At 37.3% G+C, this 24,517-nt stretch overlaps 1 protein-coding gene across 2 annotated transcripts; it reads left to right on the forward strand.

Annotated features, from left to right (window-relative positions):
* The first annotated feature begins 9 nt into the window (after positions 1-9).
* Positions 10-10,310, forward strand: LOC126819414 (MAP kinase-interacting serine/threonine-protein kinase 1). Of its 2 annotated transcripts, none has more exons than XM_050547426.2 (7): positions 10-139; positions 4,347-4,533; positions 4,810-5,029; positions 5,415-5,607; positions 5,897-6,102; positions 6,351-6,650; positions 7,037-10,310. In XM_050547426.2, exons 1-7 carry the CDS (start codon positions 137-139, stop codon positions 7,338-7,340), a joined length of 1,413 nt encoding a protein of 470 aa, XP_050403383.1. In that variant the 5' UTR covers positions 10-136; the 3' UTR covers positions 7,341-10,310. The 2 variants fall into 2 exon arrangements, with proteins under 2 accessions (XP_050403383.1, XP_050403382.1); XM_050547425.2 differs by lacking the exon at positions 10-139 and adding an exon at positions 405-663.
* The last annotated feature ends 14,207 nt before the right edge of the window (positions 10,311-24,517 follow it).

Raw genomic sequence — 24,517 nt, forward strand, 5'->3', positions numbered from 1 at the left:
CCCGGTTTCGCATTATGTGGGTTAATATATGCAGCCTCGTTCCCGATTTTCTGTGTTGGAGGCTATGGTATAGGAAAATGGAGTTTGGTTTGCGCGAAGCACTGCAATAAATGCGAAAAATCAAGATTTGCTTAGCATGGTGAGTAGAAATTTGACTATAATTTTAAAACTAAGCATATTGCGGACAAATTGCATTGATTGTCACGCTGATCTAAGTTCTGTCTCTTGCATGAAATTACACTAGAAAATTCCGTCAAGCGGGTATGATGTAAACAACTCCACGCCACACTATAAACATTATTTGATTGGTCCATATTGGGGGTAAAAAGGTCAAATAATAGATTATAAACATGACTCATTCTCCACGTCGCGTGCTGATGTATATATATATATAAAAGTGAGCTTGGCGCTGTGTTCAGTCGTGAAACGAAACATCAGTGCGATAACAATGGAGTAGTTGCTAGTTTTAAAGAAGCCACTCAGGCTAAGTGTTATGGGTTGTACCGTTAAGATAACAGAACGACAGAAATCAAAAAGAAATTGATAACGACGACGACGGACACGTTCCTTTGTTTTGAAGATCAATCAGTTTTTACGGATTATCGAACTTATTAATTTAGTTCAACTTCTAGAAATCTGAAATCGAAATCAAATATGAGGACGGTAAGTGAAAAATCATTTATTTATTTAATGTAAACAATAGTCAGTGACTATGATTGAACTATTTTAATTATTGAACGGAACAGTGTCCCCAGTGCATAAAGTAAAGCCTGGGTGTTGGACGCTTGCATCTCAAACATAAACACTGCAGACTGTCAAACCGTTATCAACAATAACAAAGCGTGTCTATTTTTAGTAACAGTCTCGGGCTTACCTCAGTCAGTCAGTCAATCAGAAATAGCTTCTAGAATGTTTCCAACTATTTCAAGTTCTATTCATATCTGTTATAAACGGGATCACACTTGCATGAATTACTAAAAATATTTATTTACAAATTCCGACATTAATACTGAACACCAGTTTTATTGCACACCAAGAATATACTTAACTTTGTCACACTAACCTTGTAAGTTGATTTCGGCATTTAACTTTTGGAACAAATCCAGATATACTCTTGCTGATGGCTTTCCATCAGTGCATCAAAATCAAAAGTTTGTTTTATGACAGTTTGTTAAATAAAAACAATTGTTATGTATTAATTTATTCTTCTATAAAAAAATACCACATTATGTATTTGTTTTGATAATTATTTGATAAAAATTTTAACGTTATGGTGGTGCACTAGATATATAGGACTGATTTAGTTATTTTGGAAGAGTCTGAAACATGCTAGGGCCTAAACCTTGAGAAAACCCTATTTTTAGTGTGGTTGGCGCTAAGTCCCCAAATTCTACAATTCTACGCTACCTGACTAGTTTAATACAATATATACTTGCCTAAGTTATATAGTTTTAAGTAATTGACTTGATTGTTGAGTCGTTTTTACACCCGAACAATGAGTTAATCTGATTATGTAGATAAAAAGTAGCAATGACTTGCAAATGGCTTGTTATTTATAACTGAATCTTCCACACAAGTTAAGTGGCGTTTAATTTGTATACAGGTACCTACATCGTTTCGTGTAAACCCCACTTAACAACAGCTACCCTGGGAAATCAAGGACTGATCCTTTTTTCAGCTGCAGGGAGCGCGAGACTGAAAAAAGTCTACGGCTTAAAACTCACTTTTACCAACATAAAAATAGATAAAATACCTACAGTATATCAGTCTAAAGAATGAATTATTTGAAAGAGATTCACATTCAAAAATGAAACAATGCATTTGAATTGCTCACTTAAATCAAATGAATCTATTGTTAAAGAGAGTCACCTGAGAGAATATTGGATGTAGGCTATATACATACAAAGGGATGGGTTAAATAGAGCCTAGAGGTCAGGTGTGTGTTTTAAAATGGAATTATGAACAATTCATTAATAAATTATAACTTATGGAAAAACAGCAACAAAGTAGTACTAATTTATTTGGACAATGTTTCGAAGGGTATTCTCTTAACCTGTGATAAAGCTGATACAATAATTCTAAGTAAATTAGTAATACAAAAAATGTGAAGCGAATATAATCTACATTTAAAAGAAAAAAATTATAACAAATCATGAAACCATACATGACAACAAGATCAAAGGACTAAATATTAGTTTTTTATTTAATATGTACTTGAACACTTTCGTTAAATGTGATCAGTAATTCCTATTCAGTTTTATTGTTTCACTCAGTATAAACTAACCAACCCTGAATAAATCATGATTTGTCATAAACGACTGGGAAAAATAATTCTGACGAAATTGAGTACCAATATAAGTAGGCCTACCAATCCTCTAACCTTTGCCTTTGGCCCAGTGCCTTAATTTATTTTTAGTGATTCAACAAAATTGTACGAATATTTCTATAGTTTCTGCAATTTATAAAAACTTTCGTCAGACTTTATATTATAATTGATAAAGTTGGCATCTTGTCGGCATATATCTACGTAATGATGAAACTTTTGAAAAGCTTCTGTCATGGGCTATTTTTAGCCGAAACGAAAGAAAAACCACGTATCGGAAAATTGGCGGACGTAATAATCGGGAAATATTATGACAATCGAAACAAGGATATAAATAAATAATGAGATTCATACGTCACAATATTGTGACTAATAAATATACCCACACTTTCGAGAACAGGAGACGGGTGGGCCAACTATTTCGGGTAGCCAATATTAATAAATTCGGCCTTCCCTAAACTACATAATAAATGTTCTGGTAGATTCCTCGCCTAGATATTATTATTATTAAGCTAAAAGTTACGCACGATTAAATTATCAAAAAAGAAAACATAATAATATACAATCTCTCAAAGAACTTGATTAAACGTTACATAAAATTTAGGCCGCTCGAAACGCTTGGACGGTTTCCAACCAAAGTCGAGAAAAGTCGGTTAAATTTTATTTCAATGGAAAGAATTCGTAAAGTCAACCCCCAGCAACGCACCGCACAGTCTTGCATGCCTGGTGAGATATGAGAGGTCATGTGTTGTCAGGCATGCTAATGGTATCCTTACTGTACGACATAATCTGACCAATCCACGCAATCATTACATCAGTTCCACCAACCCTGACATCATTTTCATCCAATCAAAATGCTTATTCGGCAGCAGAGCACTTTGCATTTACAAGACAGCTTTGAGCAGCATAAGTTTTACGATCGTCAACAAGGCACAAGTGAAGCAATAAGTGCAAGCCAGCGAAGCACCCAAGTGGAACGAACAATTATTATCCTTACATTGAACACTATTGCTAATAAATAAGTAGACCTGTTGTTAATTAAAGCTCATTAGTCATTAAGTGGCTATTGTAATGATTTCGACTTCCATGCAGTTTTTTGACAATTGGCTTCAATTTACAGTTTTGAGAAGGTATTGAACCAAATTGTTTTGATCTTGTAATCTTCAATGTCAAGTGTCGCTCGTATGAATACGTTGATCTCTGTTATCGGGCTCATGTTGTTTTATCTCTGTGAGCTAAGGATAATATCTAGATTTGTCCAGCTGTGTCGTAGATAATTAGCACTCCAGTCTATAAGCTTTTGTTCAATATAAAAATAGGTATTTTTACCCGAGGTTTCAATATCCCAATGACAGTCCGCTTTCATCTGTCGAAGTGTGTAGATCGCTGCCTACTCGAGGCTTATGAGTGACAACCCGAAGTTTACTACTGTGGTGTCTAACTTAGGCTTACAACTGAAAGACTTGACAATTATTTTATTTTTCTGTTAGAGATTAGGCCTACATATTTCTACTTCAAGATGAAGATGACACAGGTGTGCTTTGACTTTGTTTTATTTTTAGTTTTTTCAACCATAAAAAATTTCAAACCAATGCATATAGGCATAGTCAAAGGGTTGTGATAATTTTAGGTGAAGTGTGGCCGTGTGTTTCACACACTTAAACTTTTTATGATAATCATAAATTAACGCAGTTATTTTAAGATAAAATTGTTCCTTGCAGTTTTCACCTACTTTAAGTACTTAACAAATACATTTACACTAAAAATCTTGGCATTCAACTTAGATTTAGATTTTCTTGTGTACTGGTAACTTTAAAAAAAAACAACCCAACACTGGAAATTACTTTATGAAAAGTTTGATCATCAGGTAGTTCTGTGCCAACAAAATGACATCATATCTATAAATAATAATTTGCTGATTTTTTTACCAACTGTACTTTCATTTCAGCAAATGATGCAATAAGCTTATACACATTTGGGTTTAGGGGATCATGAATTTATTGGTGTTTATTTTATATTTTAGTTTGATGAAAAGATACCAACGCGGCCGAGCCGACCGAACAGTTTGGAACTTGATAATTGCCTTACAATGGATAACGAATGCTTCTTCCCCGACTTTGTGAATAATAACACGACTCCACCCCCGCAACAGACACGAAATAGAAAACGAAAAAGGAGGGCAGCAGATATTCCGGTTAAAAAATTTAATGGTAGGTATTTCATTGAAGTCTTTAATCAACAAAAAAAAAACATTTTATCTTCAGCTTTATTTTCAGACTTAATTACCTCCCATTGTTGAATGACACCATTACATGTATACTATGCAATAATCTAAATGTTTTAAAGGGGGCCTGCTTACTGGGCCAAACTTCCCTTATAGTACGCTGCATGGCCTTGGTGTACCCCATTTGATTTCATTTTAAAATGAAAACTATTTTACTATGCATTATTCCAAATGTTGCACACAATACTTGTTTTTCTTTCAGATTTGTACAAAGCTACTGGAGAAATTTTAGGACATGGTGCATATGCTGCTGTCCAAACATTTGTTAATTTGGCCAACCAAAAAGAATACGCAGTCAAAGTTATTGAAAAGAAACACAATTTGAATCGAAGTAAAGTCTTCAAAGAAATAGAAATTTTCCATTCCTGTCAGGGCCATGAGAATATTTTAAATATGGTGGAATATTTTGAAGAAGAGGAACAGTAAGTAGAATTTGTTTTTTTATTGTTTTGAAAACTTTTTATCGGCCTTTCAATTTGGTCTCTTGATAGGGTGAATTTAAATTAGTTCAAAGAATGCATATTAGTGTATTCGACTAAATAAACGTACTTGCGAGTTTACATCTGTTATTGTATCAATTAAACAAAATTACTGTTGGTGACAAATTCATTTAGAATTACTTCTCTTAGACATCATAACTGCCAATAATTTCTAACAAAAGCAGAAATAACTGGCAATATTTACTGGCAATAGAAGTAATTAAACCAACATTGATGCAGCTTAGTTTTACGGAGACCCTTTCAATAATAATTTATAAAACTGTGTCTATATTTATATATAATTTTATGTCAATTTGATTTATTTCAGATTTTATTTGGTTTTTGAAAAAATGGAGGGTGGAACTTTATTAGCGAACATTGAAAGACGGGGACACCTGACGGAGAGAGAAGCCAGCTTAGTGATCCGTGATATCGCTAAAGCCTTGGATTTTCTTCACCAGAAAGGGATTGCCCACAGGGACCTAAAACCAGAAAACATTCTTTGTCTGAAGGCTGATGAGGTAGGTTTAAATCTTTGTAGCCTTTAAATTTGAAAGGATCTTAGTTTTATTGTTTTGTGTTGAAATTCTTCTATTGCGGAAAACAAGCAGTTGTCTTGTTAATTTTGTGAAGATTTTTATTTGTGTATGGTACAAATAATGCCCAGAATTGTTTTTCTTTGCTGATAGTCGCAGTCAATAAGTCTCACAGTAACACTTTGTTCTTCTGAATATTTTTGAAATATTTGAAATTTTTTGCAAAAATTATTTTGATTTAAAGTTTTTAATTTTTATTATCTTTGTATTTCAGGTGACACCAGTTAAAATATGTGATTTTGATTTAGCGAGTGGCATTCCTTTAATGACCGACCAAGATGCAGATAGCGTTAAAACCCCAGAATTATTAACCCCAGTTGGTTCCGCAGAATATATGGCCCCAGAAGTGGTTAACGCATGGATTGGTGAATCTTTTTCCTACGATAAAAAATGTGACTTATGGAGTTTGGGAATCATATTGTAAGTATGAATTATATTTTTATTTATAAGGATTTCAGATAGCAATTAGATTCTACACGTAGCTCTGATTTTATAAAGTGACCTTCTAGATGTGGCATTTCTGGAAGCATTTTAAGCATTTCCTCAATTCCTATGCAGTACTGTACTGATGTGAAACTATCTCTATAAAACAATCATATTTAAACGCCTCCATTAAAATTAAAAGAATCTTGACAATACCTTATTGTGGTTTTATTGTATTTTTCCAGGTATATTACCTTATGTGGTTATCCACCTTTTTATGGTCAATGTGGTGAAGATTGTGGCTGGGAGAGAGGAGAAGCTTGCACTGATTGCCAAGAAAGGTTATTTTTACGTATTCAGGAAGGAACTTTTGAATTCCCTGATGTTGAGTGGAGTTGTATATCTGAAAAGGCCCGGGATTTAATTCGACATCTGTTAGTACGTGATCCAAGATCCCGCTTTTCAGCTGCTCAAGTTTTATCCCATCCGTGGATTTCCCAGCCCCCTGCAGCCACGCCCCTTGCTACTCCACATGTACTTACCAGGTATGTACCAGGTCAATTTCTATATAAATCATAAAATTATCAAAATGGTGCTACCCTGACTAAATCGCTTAAAACTTTGTTGTTGACAACAGAAAAAGAAGATACAATTTGTTAGTCCCAAAATGACCTAAATTTTGGTGCTGCCTGGCTAAATATATTAAATGTTACTGTTTTAAGTCGACACAGCAACTCGTAATTAGATGCAACCTCTCTGGATGATGTTAGTGACATCATCAGTCTGAAAAATGATTCGAATATGTTTTTCAATATGTTCATGAAATATGTCTGCTGAAATAATTCATACTGTTTTATCATTCGCTCGTTTATGGAATTTATTGTTATCTTGTACAAAAAACTTATAAAATTTTTCCTTTTTGTCTTTTCAGAAATAATAGTACCAAAGATCTGGAATCGTTTGCTGATGCTGCTATCTCCATCAATCGTATGATGCAACAGCACATGATGATATCGGAAACTCCACGATTTTATGTCGGCGACGAGCGAGATATTAGTGAAGAGGACGACAGCAGTATTGATCCTGATGTGTTTGATCGTAGTATGCGATTATCGCCCCCAGGAAGTTCGAGCCTTGCCAAGCGACGAGTTGCATTTCAAGATAAAAACAATATGTTTGGTTCAAGCACGAGTGGAGATAGCGTGTCATTCCCGAGTTCTGGTAGCTGGTCGTAAAAACATTAACACAAATTGAAAATATATCACAAACTTTACGAAAGTGTAATCCTCAAGAAACAAAATAGCAAGTCACCTTTCATCAAATGTCAGCCTTGTCTTTCATAATAATATAGATATCAAAAAGACGAAAGGTAAAATATAATATAAAATAATAATTAATCTACTATGACCTCAGCTATATGTGATTAGTGATAATTCCAAATGGATTTAGTATAAAAAAAACAAAAAATAGTCATTGAGGAAAAAAAATATATAATATAATCGAAAGATGTTTGTGCAAAAGCAAAAAAAAAATAATAATTCAGTATTTTATTTGTCATTGTTTTTACATGACTGACTTCCATCGTTTTATAATGTTTATACTTTAATACTATTTAATAAAAAGTTTGCGTATAAAGTTTCAACTTCCGCTAATTTTTAGAAATGGGAGTAAGGACGGAATAAGTGCTACCCATTTAAAATGTTATATTCTTCTAGTCGGGTGATAAATGCAGGTGGTTGTTGGAAAAAAAAATCTAGGTTTTGTTTATCGAAATGTTTTAGGATTTGTTTCAAGTTTAAAAACATTACGAGACCAATCTTTTGATATCTCTGACAGTCGACCTCCTATTCACTTCTTGCGCCATTTCAGCGAGAGGGTTTTAGTTCATCTTTTTGATGAGGTTAGTTTTGTTATTCGTTGTTTTCATTTGTTCTAATAATTTCATGTGAAATCCCCATTTTTAGCATTACCATGTCTTCGTCATATAACATCAATTTATACTCAAATCTGATTGGTTAGATCAATTTCTTATACTCAAATCTGATTGGACTAAAAATTCAAAAATGATCATTCCATATTATATATTATGTATATATAAAACAAATATACTCAATTCATATAAACTTAAATGTTTTGTATCATATCAAAAAAAAAATAAGTATGTCGAGACCGATCTCCCGAAATAGTGTTAAAATCTGCTAAAATAAAAAAACAATTTGGACTCATTATCTCACCATGTACGGGAGAGGACAGATCAGCTCAATATCGCGATGGGTTTATTTTATATATTAAATACGCGATTTTTTTTTTTTTTACTTTAAAATGGCCATTGGCATAATGAAAAGAGACACTTCAAAGTCGATAATAAAGGGCCAGAGTTTTCCACAAATGTCGGCTGGGATCGAAATGTCCCGAAAAAAACTGTGATATGAATACTGTGTATTTTAGTCAAACAAAATGTTTGCTAATTGATAAACTCGAGATGATAGTTGGAAGCAATGCAGAGAAGTTTGTGCCTTTTTAAAAAAAAAAAAAAGTGATATATTTAGAAAGAAATAATAGAATCTCCGTTTTCATGGAAACCACAAAGAGTTTATATATTATGGTGTATTTTTCTCTAAAAAGTTACTATAGTCTTCAACGATTTGGAAATCATGGATCAATTTCCTGTTGACAATCTGATTTAAAAAAAACGTAAAAGAACTATAAAATTCCAATTGCTAGAGATAAACAAATTCCAAATGTTTTGTTGCAAAACCTTAGTATGTGAGTTGAAAGCATTTAAAGTGCAATGTTAGTGTTAATAATTATGAAGTGTTAAATTAATTAATTTGCAAAGATTGGGCATTTTTATATATTTTGATATACTGCATGTTCAAATAAACAAAACAGTTGTATAAAAGAACGTGCTGGATAGAAAGACTGAGAAAACGACCAGAAAAACTATTTCGTCCAGAGTTTTTGTGCCGTTTTTAGCCACAGTTATAATGAAAATATGTAAGTCATATGCTATAGAATGATTTTAAATTTTCTGTCGTTTTTCTACTGTTTTTTCTCAGTCTTTCTATTATGTGAGGATTCAAAGGGCATTGTCAACTTCCATAAATAAAGAGCTTTTTTTTTTCTCTGAAATGTAATTAATTCCATGCCCCATTTCTATGAAAAAAACAGGTAATTTTCTGTGAAAATTTCAAATTATATTAATTGTTTTCTATTCCCTCTTTAACCAATAAATAGTATCTATTTTATTTGAGACAACTGGAATGGACAATGGATATAAAATGTTTTTTTGTGGTTAGAAATGGAATTATTACGTTTTGACCAACAAAAAGCTCTTCAAGTACAAGTAGATAAATTGTGTGAAATATTCATGCTTATTATTCCTATTGTTACATCATATCATGTTGTCATGTTGTCATCAGAATTTACAACATAATGTCACTTTAGAGACATTTGTACATTATGTATATATTGTCATCTAGGTGGTCTTCAGAGATAAATATCACTCTGAACAAGATTTTTCCATTTTTGTATAAAGTTCAATTGGGTCACATTTAAAATTAACATTAGTAAAACTGAAAACTTGAAAATCGAAAAAGTTAAAAAACGTGTAAAGTTAATGCCCATGATATTCTTATTGTTATTTTCATATAAAGGTGCTTTGTAACAGGGCTCTTGTTGTTAGTAATATTTGCCGGTCTTGACTGACTAATATTTAAATTTGACCAGATGATAAATTTGCTTGTCAGTCAATTTACATGTGATAGAGAATCTATATATATATATATCCTTCATACAATTTAAGCATTTATAGTTTTTTATTTACGTAAGACACTAAACTAAAAAATTGTTGTCTCTGAACAGATTTCTGGTCAAAATGAAGTTAAACTACATATACATGAGAAATTGACTGGCTAGCAAACTGGTATAAGTAAAGAGCCCTGGTTTGTAATGTGTTATTCCTATGTTTTAGACAGCCAGGTTTATACCGGGGTTGTAATGTTAAAAATTGGTGCCAAGTTAATACATGTATCTAAAACCTTGTCTTTAATACCGATCTCAGGGCCTGAAGCATTGTTCAAATGACAAAATTCAGACATTTTCATTGAAAATCGGTGACAAGTAATGTTTGAATTGATGAAATTTTAAGAAATGCGTTGTGAAAAATTTCATGATGAAATAAAGTTTTATTTTTTACAAGTTAATCATTTGTTTTATTTTATTTTTGTCTGTGGAATGAACATGTGATTATATGTATTGAAGCTGTTAGTAAGGGAGATATGAACAATGCAGTATTTTATTGAATGCTATGCTTCTTGGAGGGAGGGGGGGGATGTCATGGGGATGAATGGAAACGGTATTTAGTAGATTATCATGGGGTGGAAAGACAGTATTGTATGGGATAGGTGGATACAGCAAACTGTTGGAGGGGAGGGGTTGAATCACAGGATTCTGTTGTCATGAAGATGGGTTGAAACATGGTATTCTGTTGTATGTCATGGGGATGGATGGATGGGAACACAGCATTATGTTGGGGTAGGTGGAAACACGGTTTTATATTGTATGTCATGGGGATGGATGGAATTTGGAAACAGTATTTAATGGATGCCTTGGGGATTATTGGAAACACGGTATTCTATTAGATGTCATGAGGATGAGTGGGAATTATCTACGATACCACGCTAGGTTGAAGAGGCCGTCAATGCTAACGAATAATAGAGAGAAACACATTATTCAATAAGTAATATTTTATGGACCTAGGTAGAGGGCGTGTCGTGTGGTGTTCTATGAATCCAGATTAATAAAGTACTGGATTGACAACCAGGAGATCTAGTCGTTCGGATCGAATCCAAAATAAGGCCCCGTGCACACTTCGGCGCGCACTTGAAAGAACCATTGGCAATTGAAATTGAAAATAAGAGTAGGCCGTAGCGCCGCTGTCCATTAAAAATTTCCCTCATAGCACACTGCAGTTAATTTTATTTCCGAGTAATACTAAATCTAAAGACCATGCGTTGACCTGAAGTAAAAGTGTTCCACAAGAACCTTGGTTTTTCGTCCCATTCGTACGACTAATCTAATGTAAGAAGATATACAATTGGGAAATGGTGGGAGGTAATTAATGTCATATCAGATGTTTTATTGGAAGGGTAATCGATTATCTCGATATTATTTATACACAAACAATAAATGATCAGTTAGACATCTTGTCTCGGACATCCAGCTTTCAAGAATAGTTGTCTGAAAGATAGAGACTACTGTCTATCCATCTCTCAACTATAATTGTTAGAACAATCCATCGTTTACAACTAACATAGCGTATTAGTAAGTGCAGGGGGACTGCACCACACATAATTTACACAAAAACAAATATACGGACAAGACATAATACACAGAACTCACAAACAAATGGACAATTCAAATCAAGTGAATGGTTCCGGGGGCTAGTCGTAAGAGACCACTGCGCTGTATAGTCCCTGGCCTGTAGTGACACAGACTTCACTTAAATTTGAAAACAATCAGGAATAAAACCCAGAGAAACCATTGTGGAGGGTTAGTAAACTCACTTCAATTAGTTTATAGTAAACTCACTTCACCTTGAATTAGTTTTATAATGAAACTCAGCTTGAATTAGTTTTGCAAGTAAACTCAACTTGAATTAGTTTTGCAAGTAAACTCAACATGAATTAGTTTTGCAAGTAAACTCACATGAAGTAAGTTTTGTTAGTAAACCCGCTTGAATTATTTTTGCGAGTAAACTTATCTGAAATTAGTTTTGAAATTAGTAAATTCACTTGAAATTAGTTTTGTAAGTAAACTGCACTGAAATTACTTTTGGAAGTAAACTAACCTGAATTGGTTTTGGAAGTAAACTCACCTGAAATTAGTTACTTTACTAAACCCTCCTTTATATTGTTTTTGGGGGTTGGGTAGCCGAATGGTTAGCACATGCACGTATCATGAGGTCTGTCATTGAGTCAACTAGCGTGGTTTCCAATTACCGCTTGTACGTGACAAGGAGTAGGGTCGCCTGTCCGGTTTCCTCTCACTGCTAAAGACCCTTACGCGCAAACGAATTATTGAAATAAAATTGAACCAAGTGTTAGTCCCGAAATGACCTAGTTTGTGTCGAGTGGACGTTAAACCCATCTCTCTCTCTCTCTCTCTCTCTCTCTCTCTCTCTAATTGTTTTAGATCGTAAACAGGAAGTGAATACGATAAAAGAAAGCAAACTTTACTTTTGCAAATGAAAAGCTTACCAAGAGAAACAACAATCACGCACAGATACGTAAAATAGAACAATAGTTTACTTTTCATTCCTTTGTTTATAAGCTATTTTTAATACGTTGAAAAGTATACAAACAAGTGGATTATTTACCGTTTTACATATGGTGTTTACCAACTAGTCGAGGTATTTGTAGGTGCAGCACTATATGATATCTAGTACGGGTAGTGCTATTAAATGATAAGGGCAGCTCAGTTTTTTGTCATAGGTCACGAGATGTAAACAGGGCTAGCGATAATCCCAACCCCAACCCTGCACCTAGCCCCAATGCTTACCCTAACCCTAACCTACAATCTCGCCAACAATCATGTGCTCTAACCTTATTTACATCTCAGCCACCTTGACAAAAATTGAGCCGCCTTAACAAGATTTAGCCTATCTGGTACGGGTAACCTGTCTGAAAGGATTTTAACTGGATAGTTAAAAGCTTCTATTCATCTCATTCATAAAACCGTTTACACAAAAAAACAAATAGGCCTATATTTGAGAAGATCTTGAGCAAATTTATATATGTGGTACTCGACCTTTTTAGCCTTAGATTGGAAAGCGATTGAGAGCATATTGTTTCCTCGTGTGACTTTGTTATGTAAATATATGGCTACCAGTGTAAAGGTCGAGGTCGGTAGCACGGAGTGTGAACTGATGATCTAGGAGAAAGCAACAGGTGCCGAAAATATTGCTGGCGAATTGGGACTTACCCCTCTCGTAAATAAGTATTTTGGAGAAAGAGAGAGAGGGAGAGAGAGAGATGGGGTTTTACCGTCCACTCGATATAAACTAGGGTATTTCGAGACTAACATATCATATATGGTTCAGTTTACCACCATATATTCACTTGCGCGTAGGGGTCTTTAGCAGCGTGAGGACCCGCAGAAACACAATGAGAATAAACAGGCGACCCTACTCCTTGACACGTACAAGCGTGGAATCGAAACCACGCCCCTTGACTCAATAAACGATTCGTCCACCCCCCATAATCTTTGTTATGCAAAACCATAGGTCTGTAGATGAAAATTCGTGTTAAATATAGTCTGGGTGTTCGAACATAGCTGGAAGGGGGGGGGGGGTATGCTCTACTTTGTACACGACAACAGTCACGCAGATTACCCTCATATCTGACATACGAATATTGCGGGTGTTGCGGGTGTTATCTCCCCCACCCCCTCTCTCTCTCTCACTCTTTATCTCAGCAAAAGACCTGTACAATCTAACATTTCACGTGCTTGTTGCATATTTATCACGGCCAGGGAGGGCATGTTATCTGACTGAACTACTTTTAAGACAACTATCCATAAACAATCTTATTAAAATACATTTCGTTTCATTTTTATTTGTACTGTCGATGGTCTGAAAGAAGTGAGGTGAAGTGACGTCTACGTGTAGTAAAGACAAGTAAATTTTAAACAATACAAAACGCAAGGAAACAGAATCTGTTTTTAAAATCAGATTGATCTTAATGTACACTGAGCGCCATGGAAAACGCATCAGTTAGTTTTTCGTATAACAAAATGATCCTGTAAACATATCTTATTTATTTTGCTTCTTATTGTGAACAATATTCAAATGGGAACACATCAATAACAACACATTTGTACACTTATGGATGTTTAATCTGTAATCAACGGTACAAAGTCAGAGGGGTCAAAACCAAAAGTACGACACAGAATGATGTCAGTAGCGCGTGTGTCCTCCACGGGCTCTTACGTACGCTGTGCAGCGACGTCGCATGGAATTTACCAATGTTTGAAAGAAGGCCTGGGGCAAATTGTTCCATTCTTGGACAAGAGCAGCTTCTAAAGCAGCAACGGTGTAGTCCATACTAAAACGGGCGGTATGCGGACGTGCATTATCCTGTTGGAAGTGCTGAAGTTGTGGGTGCGCTCGAAACATCGGAACAACAATTGGTTGCAAGACATCATCACGGTAGGCTACAGCATTAACGCGACCCCTCATGCAAATGTGTAGGGCGGTCCGGTGATGAAATACGAAGCCTCCCCACACCATTACACTTCCCCCACCCCATCGATTCGTTTCGAAGACGCAGCACACTTTGTCAGTCTACTCTTCTCCATGTCTGGTGTCCTTGAGCCCATATCAAACGCCGCTGACGGTGATGATCCCTGAGGATAGCTCCAACAAAAGTTCGGCGTACACGGACTCCTACTTCTCTTAGACGACGTCTTACGGTGTTGGCACTTACTGGTCCTTGTCTTCCGACGACTGCTGCACTTGTTCGAGTTGCTGGGCGGAATCTGTCACGCAGATGAGTCACCCGGATGTAGCGGTCTTGAGTCGGGGTTGTAACGCGTTGTGGACCAGGACGTTGACGGTAACATGTTGATCCAGTAACTCGAATACGTTCCATCTCGATTATCTCGATATTATTTATAGACAAACAATAAATGATCAGTTATCCATCTTGTCTCGGACATCCAGCTTTCAAGAATATTTGTCTGAAAGATAGAGACTACTGTCTATCCATCTCTCAACTATAATTATTAGAACAATCCATCTTTTACAACTAATATATTGTAATAGTAAGTGCAGGGAGACTGCACCACACATAATTTACACAAAAACAAATATATGGACAAGACATATTACGCAGAACTCACAAACAAACAAATGAACAATTCAAATAAAGTGAATGGATCCGGGAGCTAGCCGTAAGCGTCCACTGCACTGTACAGTCCCGGGCCTGTAGTGACACAGACTTAGCTTAAATTTGAAAATAATCAGGAATAAAACCCAGAGAAACCACTGTGGAGGGTTAGTAAACTCACTTCAATTAGTTTATAGTAAACTCACTTCACCTTGAATTAGTTTTATAATGAAACTCAGCTTGAATTAGTTTTGCAAGTAAACTCAACTTGAATTAGTTTTGCAAGTAAACTCAACATGAATTAGTTTTGCAAGTAAACTCACATGAAGTAAGTTTTGTTAGTAAACCCGCTTGAATTATTTTTGCGAGTAAACTTATCTGAAATTAGTTTTGAAATTAGTAAATTCACTTGAAATTAGTTTTGTAAGTAAACTGCACTGAAATCACTTTTGGAAGTAAACTAACCTGAATTGGTTTTGGAAGTAAACTCACCTGAAATTAGTTACTTTCTAAATCCTCCTTTATATTGTTTTGGGGGGTTGGGTAGCCGAATGGTTAGCACATGCACGTATCATGAGGTCTGTCATTGAGTCAACTAGCGTGGTTTCCAATTACCGCTTGTACGTGACAAGGAGTAGGGTCGCCTGTCCGGTTTCTTCTCACTGCTAAAGACCCTTACGCGCAAACGAATTATTAAAATAAAATTGAACCAAGTGTTAGTCCCGAAATGACCTAGTTTGTGTCGAGTGGACGTTAAACCCATCTCTCTCTCTCTCTCTCTCTCCCTCTCTCTAATTGTTTTAGATCGTAAACAGGAAGTGAATACGATAAAAGAAAGCAAATTTTACTTTTAAAAACGAAAAGCTTACCAAGAGAAACAACAATCACGCACAGATACGTAAAATAGAACAATAGTTTACTTTTCATTCCTTTGTTTATAAGCTATTTTTAATACGTTGAAAAGTATACAAACAAGTGGATTATTTACCGTTTTACATATGGTGTTTACCAACTAGTCGAGGTATTTGTAGGTGCAGCACTATATGATATCTAGTACGGGTAGTGCTATTAAATGATAAGGGCAGCTCAGTTTTTCGTCATAGGTCACGAGATGTAAACAGGGCTAGCGATAATCCCAACCCCAACCCTGCACCTAGCCCCAATGCTTACCCTAACCCTAACCTACAATCTCGCCAACAATCATGTGCTCTAACCTTATTTACATCTCAGCCACCTTGACAAAAATTGAGCCGCCTTAACAAGATTTAGCCTATCTGGTACGGGTAACCTGTCTGAAAGGATTTTAACTGGATAGTTAAAAGCTTCTATTCATCTCATTCATAAAACCGTTTACACAAAAAAACAAATAGGCCTATATTTGAGAAGATCTTGAGCAAATTTATATATGAGGTACTCGACCTTTTTAGCCTTAGATTGGAAAGCGATTGAGAGCATATTGTTTCCTCGTGTGACTTTGTTATGTAAATATATGGCTACCAGTGTAAAGGTCGAGGTCGGTAGCACGGAGTGTGAACTGATGATCTAGGAGAAAGCAACAGGTGCCGAAAATATTGCTGGCGAATTGGGACATACCCCTCTCGTAAATAAGTATTTTGGAGAAAGAGAGAGAGGGAGGGAGAGAGATGGGGTTTTACCGTCCACTCGATATAAACTAGGGTATTTCGAGACTAACATATCATATATGGTTCAGTTTACCACCATATATTCACTTGCGCGTAGGGGTCTTTAGCAGCGTGAGGACCCACAGAAACACGAGAATAAACAGGCGACCCTACTCCTTGACACGTACAAGCGTGGTCTGAAAGAAGTGAGGTGAAGTGACGTCTACGTGTAGTAAAGACAAGTAAATTTTAAACAAGGAAACAGAATCTGTTTTTTTAAACCAGATTGATCTTAATGTGGTATAATGGCTGGGGTTTAACGTTCTACTGTTCGGCATCAACCGGGGTGCGGAGGGAAAATGTGCTTAGACAGCAAAGTTACTGTCTACTCTTAATTCAGGTTCAGGCTTCATTTACGTGCACTGGTAGACCTAGGTTTATCTTTCCATCCGAAAGACTAGGCAAGTCCTCCACCACTGATAATTTGAAACCAACCTGGACAATTCAGTGCAACGTACGTTGCAAAATTGGCCGAGAAAGTTCTTCGGGATTTTCCTGCGTGATTCCTCCTTGTTAATAGTGCAGGACAGAGGGTACTACAAACAACAGTGTATAGTCCTTCGGATGATACGAAAACCTTAAGTCACATTACACATTGGCGTGCACGTAAATGATCCCTTGGCATGGGGGAGGGGGGGTCACGATGGGTAAGACGCTGGCTCGCTAGCCTGGAGGTCGGGTGTTCGATCCCTGCATTGGCCGAGAAAGTTCATCCAGATTTTCCGGTGTGGTTCCCCCTTGTCAGTGATGCAGGACAGCTGTCTAGTCGTTCGGACGGGACGAAAAACCGAGGTCCCGTGTATACATAGGAATGCACGTAAAAGATCCCCTGAAAGTTGGAATTGGATATAAGAGTGGGTCGTAGTGCCGCTGTCCGGGCAAAATTTCCCTCATAGCACACTGTATGGCGTATGCCCGTCTTCATTAGCCCAAATCGGAGCAGAACAGTAGGACGTTAAACCCCATTTCATTTCATTTTCCCTTGGCATTTGTAATTTGATATAAGAGTAGGCAGTAGCGCAGTTATCCGGGCAAACTTTCCCCATAGCACACTGTATGGCGTATACCCGTCTTCATTAGCCCAATCGGAGTAGAACAGTAGGACGTATGCCCGTCTTCATTACCCCAGTCGGAGCAGAATAGTAGGACCTTAAACCCCACTGAGTGGGCCAGCAACTTGACAATATATTAACCGGTATATAATCAAGGTGAAGGTCACACAGTGAAAGTGGTGTGTTGTCAACAGGTATAGATAGATCAGAGGTCAGGGACATTTACAATCCTTACTACATCAACAACCTACCACGATAATACCTACAATCTGGTAGTATTCAAGTACGAAAATCACCAATACTTTCTTTATCCGGTTAATGAGAGAGAGGGGGGGGGGGTAACGTCCACTCGACACATATTAGGTCATTTCGGGACTAATATATAGTTCAATTTTATTTCAATAATTCACTTGCGCGTATAGGTCTTTAGCAGTGGGAGGAAACCGGAGGACCCGGAGAAAACCCACTCGATGTTGGACAGGCAACTCTACTCCTTGTCACGTACAACCATGGAATCGAAACCACGCCAGTAGACTCAATGACAGACCTTATGATACAACGCACACGAGCTAACCATTCGGCCCTCCCCGCCCCGGTTAATGATCGAATAAAGCCACGATATTTTCGGATATAAGACAAAATGAAATGGTATTTAACGTTCTTTTGTTCCGTACCAATTGGATTAATGGAGACTAGCAGGTGATCGTAATTTATGGGAAGGGTTGGAACATTACAGCCTGCTCTATTTCGAATTCCAACTGTCAAAGGTTCTTTTAAGCATACTCTCCAATCTGTACACAGGCCCTCAGGTTTTCGTCCCATCCGAACGACTAAACAATGTTCCTTGTCCGCCCTTGAAGATCCCAAGGTGAAATAGAGAGAGAAATGGGGTTTAACGTCCACTCGACACAAACTAGGTCATTTCGGGACTAACAAGTGGTTTAATTTTATTTCAATAATTTGCTTGCGCGTAGGGGTCTTTAGCAGTGGGAGGAAACCGAAGGACCCGGAGAAAACCCACGAGGTTGGACAGGCGACCCTACTCCTTGCCACGTACAACCGGGGATTCGAAACCACGCCAGTTGACTCAATGACAGACTTTATGGTACAGCGCGCACGTGCTAACCATTCAGCCATCCAACCCCCCAGATCCCAAGGTACTTTCTTGGTTAACATCATGATCGAACCGTGGAGTTCTGGGTTTGTGAGTATGTGCCTTTCTCGCTGAGCTACACTAAAAGGCAAATTAAGACCTTAAGACCAAAAGTAGTCTTACCAATTTAGTATTTAGATGGACGATTCCTAACCGGACGATATCCGTCTTCATTAGCCTAGTCGGAGCAGAACAGTTAGACGTTAAACACCATTTCATTTCATTTCATTTCATTTCATTTTCATTATTTAGATGCAGTGGTCAGCTATACATACAAGAACGTCATATATGACAATGGTTTCGATATTTATGATAAATAATCTGCGATTAAAGACAACATCTCCTTGCATATGCAATGAATTCCCCTCCATCTTCCCATCCGTTGCTATAGGTACCGCAGTCACGTGTCAGCCAAGTCACGTGACACAAAGCATGACCTCTTTTGATAGATTTTTTTATAGCATAGGTATTCCCTGAAGAATACAATATTTTGAGAAGGATTTGAAGCAAAATTATGATGGATTAATTAGTATGAATATATTTTTAGTCCAAATATCAAATCACCCAGTTTGTACGCGGGAAGGTATCTTTAAAAGTTAATCAGGACAATATGATTTTATATTGAAGCACGTCTAACTAGTCACATACAACCCAGTGTATTTAATACCGCCCTCGGGAGAAACTATAGGAAAAGTTGAGTAAAATTATTCTGTAGTAAGAAAACAGATTATTGCCGATATGTCAAGGCTGTAGTTAGCCTGGAGGTTTGAGTAGAAAGAGTCATTTGATTGAAGTAAGTTACCTGGCAAACACCTTCAGGGGAATGACAACCGGCGAATATGTCGAGAATTTTCAACAGTGAGCAGAACGTTCTAACTTTCGACATCAGCCGAGGCAAGGAAAATGAAATGGGATTTTAACGTCCTACTGTTCGGCTCCGCCCCGGCTAATTAAGACGGGCATACGTTATAGTGTTCTATGAGGGAAATTTTGCCCGGGCAGCGGCACTATGGCCTACCCTTATATCGAACATTAAGTGCTAGAGGATCTTTTACGTGCACGCCAATGTGTACACGGTACCTCGGGTACTTGTCCGATCCGAAAGACTAGACAGCTGCCCCTTATAAGGTCATCCGCCCTGCGCAACTGACAAGAGCAACCACGTCGGAAAAGCCCAATGGACTTTCTCGGCAAATGCAGGGATCGAACACGCGACCTCCAGGCTAGCGAGCCAGCGTCTTACCCACTTACCCCGTGGGAGGAAGACGGGCAGTGTGCTGTTAGATAAATTTTGTCCGGACGGACAGCGGCGCTACGACTTACTCTTTCAGCTGTCAAAGATTCGTCTACGTGCATAAATACATGTATGTGTTTCTTAATATATAATTGTGATTTTCATGTGTTAATTATGATTTAAAACATTAACACATATGGAAAACAAGTTACTTTAGACGTTTATTTCTGGATGATAGAATACAGGAAATAGCATTCATCATTATATCCCCAAGAACTGTTGTTTCACAGTAGTAATACCCATACTTTCCTATAATCAAGTGGTATTAACCATATATTTATACATTTAAATTGTCTTCCTGTATTATTACTGATAATTCCAAGTGGTATTACCCATAGCCTGGTTTTACCCACACTTCTAAGTGGTATCGTCACCGAGGTGGAGGGCTGGATGGCCGAATGGTTAGTGCGCGCTCTGTATCATAAGGCCAGCTGTACGTGACAAGGAGTTGGGTTGCCTTCCAACCTCGTGGTTTTCTCCGGGTCCTCCGGTTTCCTTCCACTGCTAAAGACCCCTACGCTTCTCTTCACCGAGATTAAAGATACATTAATTAAGATTTAGATAAAGAGCTGACCGTTCTCGCTATAATAGTTCAAAAATAGATAATGCAAAATGAATATATTGAAAAAGATGACTTTATTCAAAGCAGAGTTATGGACAATAGTAGATGTAACACAGATTGATTAGTATCAAGGCAACGCTACTGGACAATCGAGACTTAATCTCGTTTATCCATTTTATCGTAAGATTTTTAAATCTCGCGGCCCCCTAATCTATTTATGCCTGCCATCTGATGACCTAGAGAGTTGATTATTAGTCTGCCATCTGATGGTCTAGAGAGTTGATTATTAGTCTGTCATCTGATGACCTAGAGAGTTGATTATTAGTCTGCCATCTGATGGTCTAGAGAGTTGATTATTAGTCTGTCATCTGATGGTCTATAGAGTTGATTATTAGTCTGTCATCTGATGACCTAGAGAGTTGATTATTAGTCTGCCATCTGATGGTCTAGAGAGTTGATTATTAGTCTGTCATCTGATAGTCTAGAGAGTTGATTATTAGTCTGCCATCTGATGACCTAGAGAGTTGATTATTAGTCTGTCATCTGATGACCTAGAGAGTTGATTATTAGTCTGTCATGTTAATAAATAATAGTTTATATAACAACTGAAGCCAAAATAAAGATACACAGCGGGCAGATTTCACTCTTACAAAATGTATCTTTAAGGTAAATATAGAATCGGTTTCACAGAGGTATTGCGAAATCCTTCTAATAGCTACTAACTCTGTATAAGATGTCTGACCTTTATAAGCTCAAGTATGCTTTCTACGCATAACGCCACATCTTGAGACGTCAATCATTGTTTGTATAAGACGTTGTTGCATTAACTGGTTCGGGCAGAATGGTGCCTTTTACTCATTTTATACACCCTAAAATAGGAAATATTTTATATCTACGTATACGTCAAACATCTTTCTTTATTTTGAAATACTCATAAAAAACCCAACAAAAACAACAATGTTCTAGAATTTAATCTTTATATTTTCTATACTTTTAAAAGGTCTGGTAGTGGCACTTTATATTGAATAAGAGAGAGAGAGAGAGGGGGGGAGAGAGAGAGAGGGAGGGTCATTTCGGGACTAACATATGGTTCAATTTTATTTCAATAATTCGCTTGCGCGTAGCTGTCTTTAGCAATGGGAGGATATCGGAGGACCCGGAGAAAACCCACGAGGTTGGACAGGCGACCCTACCCCTTGTCACTTACAATCGGGGAATCGAAACCACGCCAGTTGACTCAATGACAGACCTTATTTTACAACACACGCTGTAAACACTCAGCCCTATATTGGATGAAGAGATAACAATTTATGCTTACTGTAGAATGTCAGCAATAACAACTCTTAAAAACAACAAGATAAATCATAACAATAAACAAAACACCATGTCATTTACCTGTCGCTTACCTGGATGACATTGTAGTGTTTGACATTATCTTTTTCTTACCTGTAGTCATACAGAAAAACACATTATTACGATAGGTGTATTTTTTTTTATGGGCTGTTTCTCGGTGATATATTACAGTTCTTTCTGGTTTGTATAAATAAATTTAAACAGTTAAAACTGTCCAAGGACATAGTGACCGCTGTGAATGAGGAGTAAGGGAAAACGATGTCGCAGGAGCACAAAACCAAAATATTTATATTATTGGAGTGGGCGAGGGAATTTGGTTAGGGGCTACGTCTCCCCTTCCATACATGTGTAGAAAATTATGGGCTGTGAGTGTGAGAACATGCTAAAAGTAGCCAATATCATCCACATTCTTCGATATTCCAAACACGAATTATTTGTCAATTTAAATCAACATTAATGTTGTGGTGTTACTGGGGAAAGATGGGCTTCTAATATCCAATATTTAAGACAAAATAAACATTTTACCATTGTACCATAATGTGTTTCAGTGCCATTTGTAACAAGGGACTCAAAGAAAGAGGCTAGACTAAGACATATTGCACAAGTGACGCCATATTCTTTTCTGGAAAGCATGCGCAATAAATACTATCGGTGTAAACTGGAATAACCAGACGCTAGAGACTGCCATTCGATTGAGACTTCTGGCGTATTTCGCCGAACATAACTGATTAGAAATTAGAGTAAAAACCGAAACGATTGAATGTAAAACAAATTATATACATTCATATTACATTATTATATGCGTTGCGACCCATTTGTGTCAATTACTAGGTCCCAAATATTAGCGATTTAGCTTATTTAAGTTAATTTATATAATATGTAAGCCACTGTATGTTTGAACATTATGATTTTTCTGAACGTGGAGCAAACACATGATGCAAAGCACGTCATCCCCCTACCCCAACCCTCCATCCGCCCCGCCTTCCTTTCACCTAAGGAGGGGTTGGATGGCCGAACTGTTAGCACGTGCGCGCTGTGAGTCAGCTGGCGTGGTTTCGATTCTTCCCGGTTGTATATGGCAAGGAGTAGGGTCGCATGCCCAGCCTCGTAGGTTTTCTCCGGGTCCTCCGGTTTCCTCCCACTGCTAAAGACCCCTACGCGCAAGCGAATTATTGAAATAGAGTTGAACCATGTGTTAGTCCCGAAGTGGCCTAGTTGTGTCGAGTGGACGTTAAGCACCATCTCCCCCCTCTCTCTCTCTCTCTTGTAAGCACTGAAATTGTTTTTATGTAACGTGAACGTGACATATCGAAGTTGGTTTTGCACATTTCAAAAATAAATTGTCACCCATTATTTACCCCGATAACACATCCATTATTATGTCTGACCTATATTTATATAGCCTATGTAAGTACAAGGTAGTTTTTATGTTGATATAAGTTTATATGTATAAAAACATTTCAACTCAATAATGGCTAATAGCTTTAGTATATATACGATGTACGAACTAAACTCAGTCGGTTAATGCAGTCATGTTTTTTTTCTGTCAGTAATTATGCCAATCAACATTAAACTGTATATTTTACTCGGGTGTATAAATAATGTTCAAGCTGTATGTATATAAATAATGTTCAAGCTGTATGTATATAAATATATTGTACTTGGCTTGAAAGGTTTGGGTGGAATATGTCAACGGTCAACATTGCTAATTGAATGACGTCACTCTATGAAGGACACTCATAGCCTCGAACTGTTCCCGCAGTCATCAACTTTATTCGTTTTATATTATATTAATTATCAAAGCAGTGGTTTAACAAAGGCGTCAGTGCCACGGACGAAGGGGGGGGGGGGGGTCTACGGTTCTTTTAGGTGCTCCCGTCTTCATTAGCCCAGTATAGGAGACAAACAGTAGGACGTTAAACCCCATTTCATTTCATTTCTTTTAGGTACACAGATGGACATATGATATAGTGTGTGCTATGAGGACAATTTTGCCTGGGCAGCGGCGTTACGGCCTACGTGCACGCGGTACCTCGGTTTTTCGTCCCATCCGAAGGACTTTACGTTGTCCCTGGCCACGCCCGCCGTCCTGCACCCTGACAGGAGGGAACCACGCCGGAAAATCCCGATGAACTTTTTCGGCCAACACGGGAATCGAAGACGCAACCTCCAGGTTATAGCGAGCCAGTGGCTTACTCACTGATGCACCGCAGCTCCCTAACAAATTAGACCACCTTGGCACATCTTGGAACACATGACAAAATATCGGCACACCTGGCTAAATATATGTGAAAAATATTTGAATTTTGCAAGATAAATACATGGTAAGCCAGCCGGCATACAACCGTAGACGCAGAGAAAGACTCTAAACTAAATAAAGAAAAACACTACAGCAATGAACTTAACCGTACACACCAGTGAATACTCA

The sequence above is a fragment of the Patella vulgata genome, chromosome 4 (genome assembly GCF_932274485.2).
Source record: "Patella vulgata chromosome 4, xgPatVulg1.2, whole genome shotgun sequence".
Taxonomy (NCBI): Eukaryota; Metazoa; Mollusca; class Gastropoda; family Patellidae; genus Patella; species Patella vulgata.

Excerpts from the sequence above, each read along its gene's own strand:
- LOC126819414 (XM_050547425.2), top strand. Across the intron at positions 5,030-5,414 it reads TATTTTGAAGAAGAGGAACA|ATTTTATTTGGTTTTTGAAA; the intron begins GTAAGTAGAATT and ends GATTTATTTCAG. Across the intron at positions 6,103-6,350 it reads TGGAGTTTGGGAATCATATT|GTATATTACCTTATGTGGTT; the intron begins GTAAGTATGAAT and ends GTATTTTTCCAG.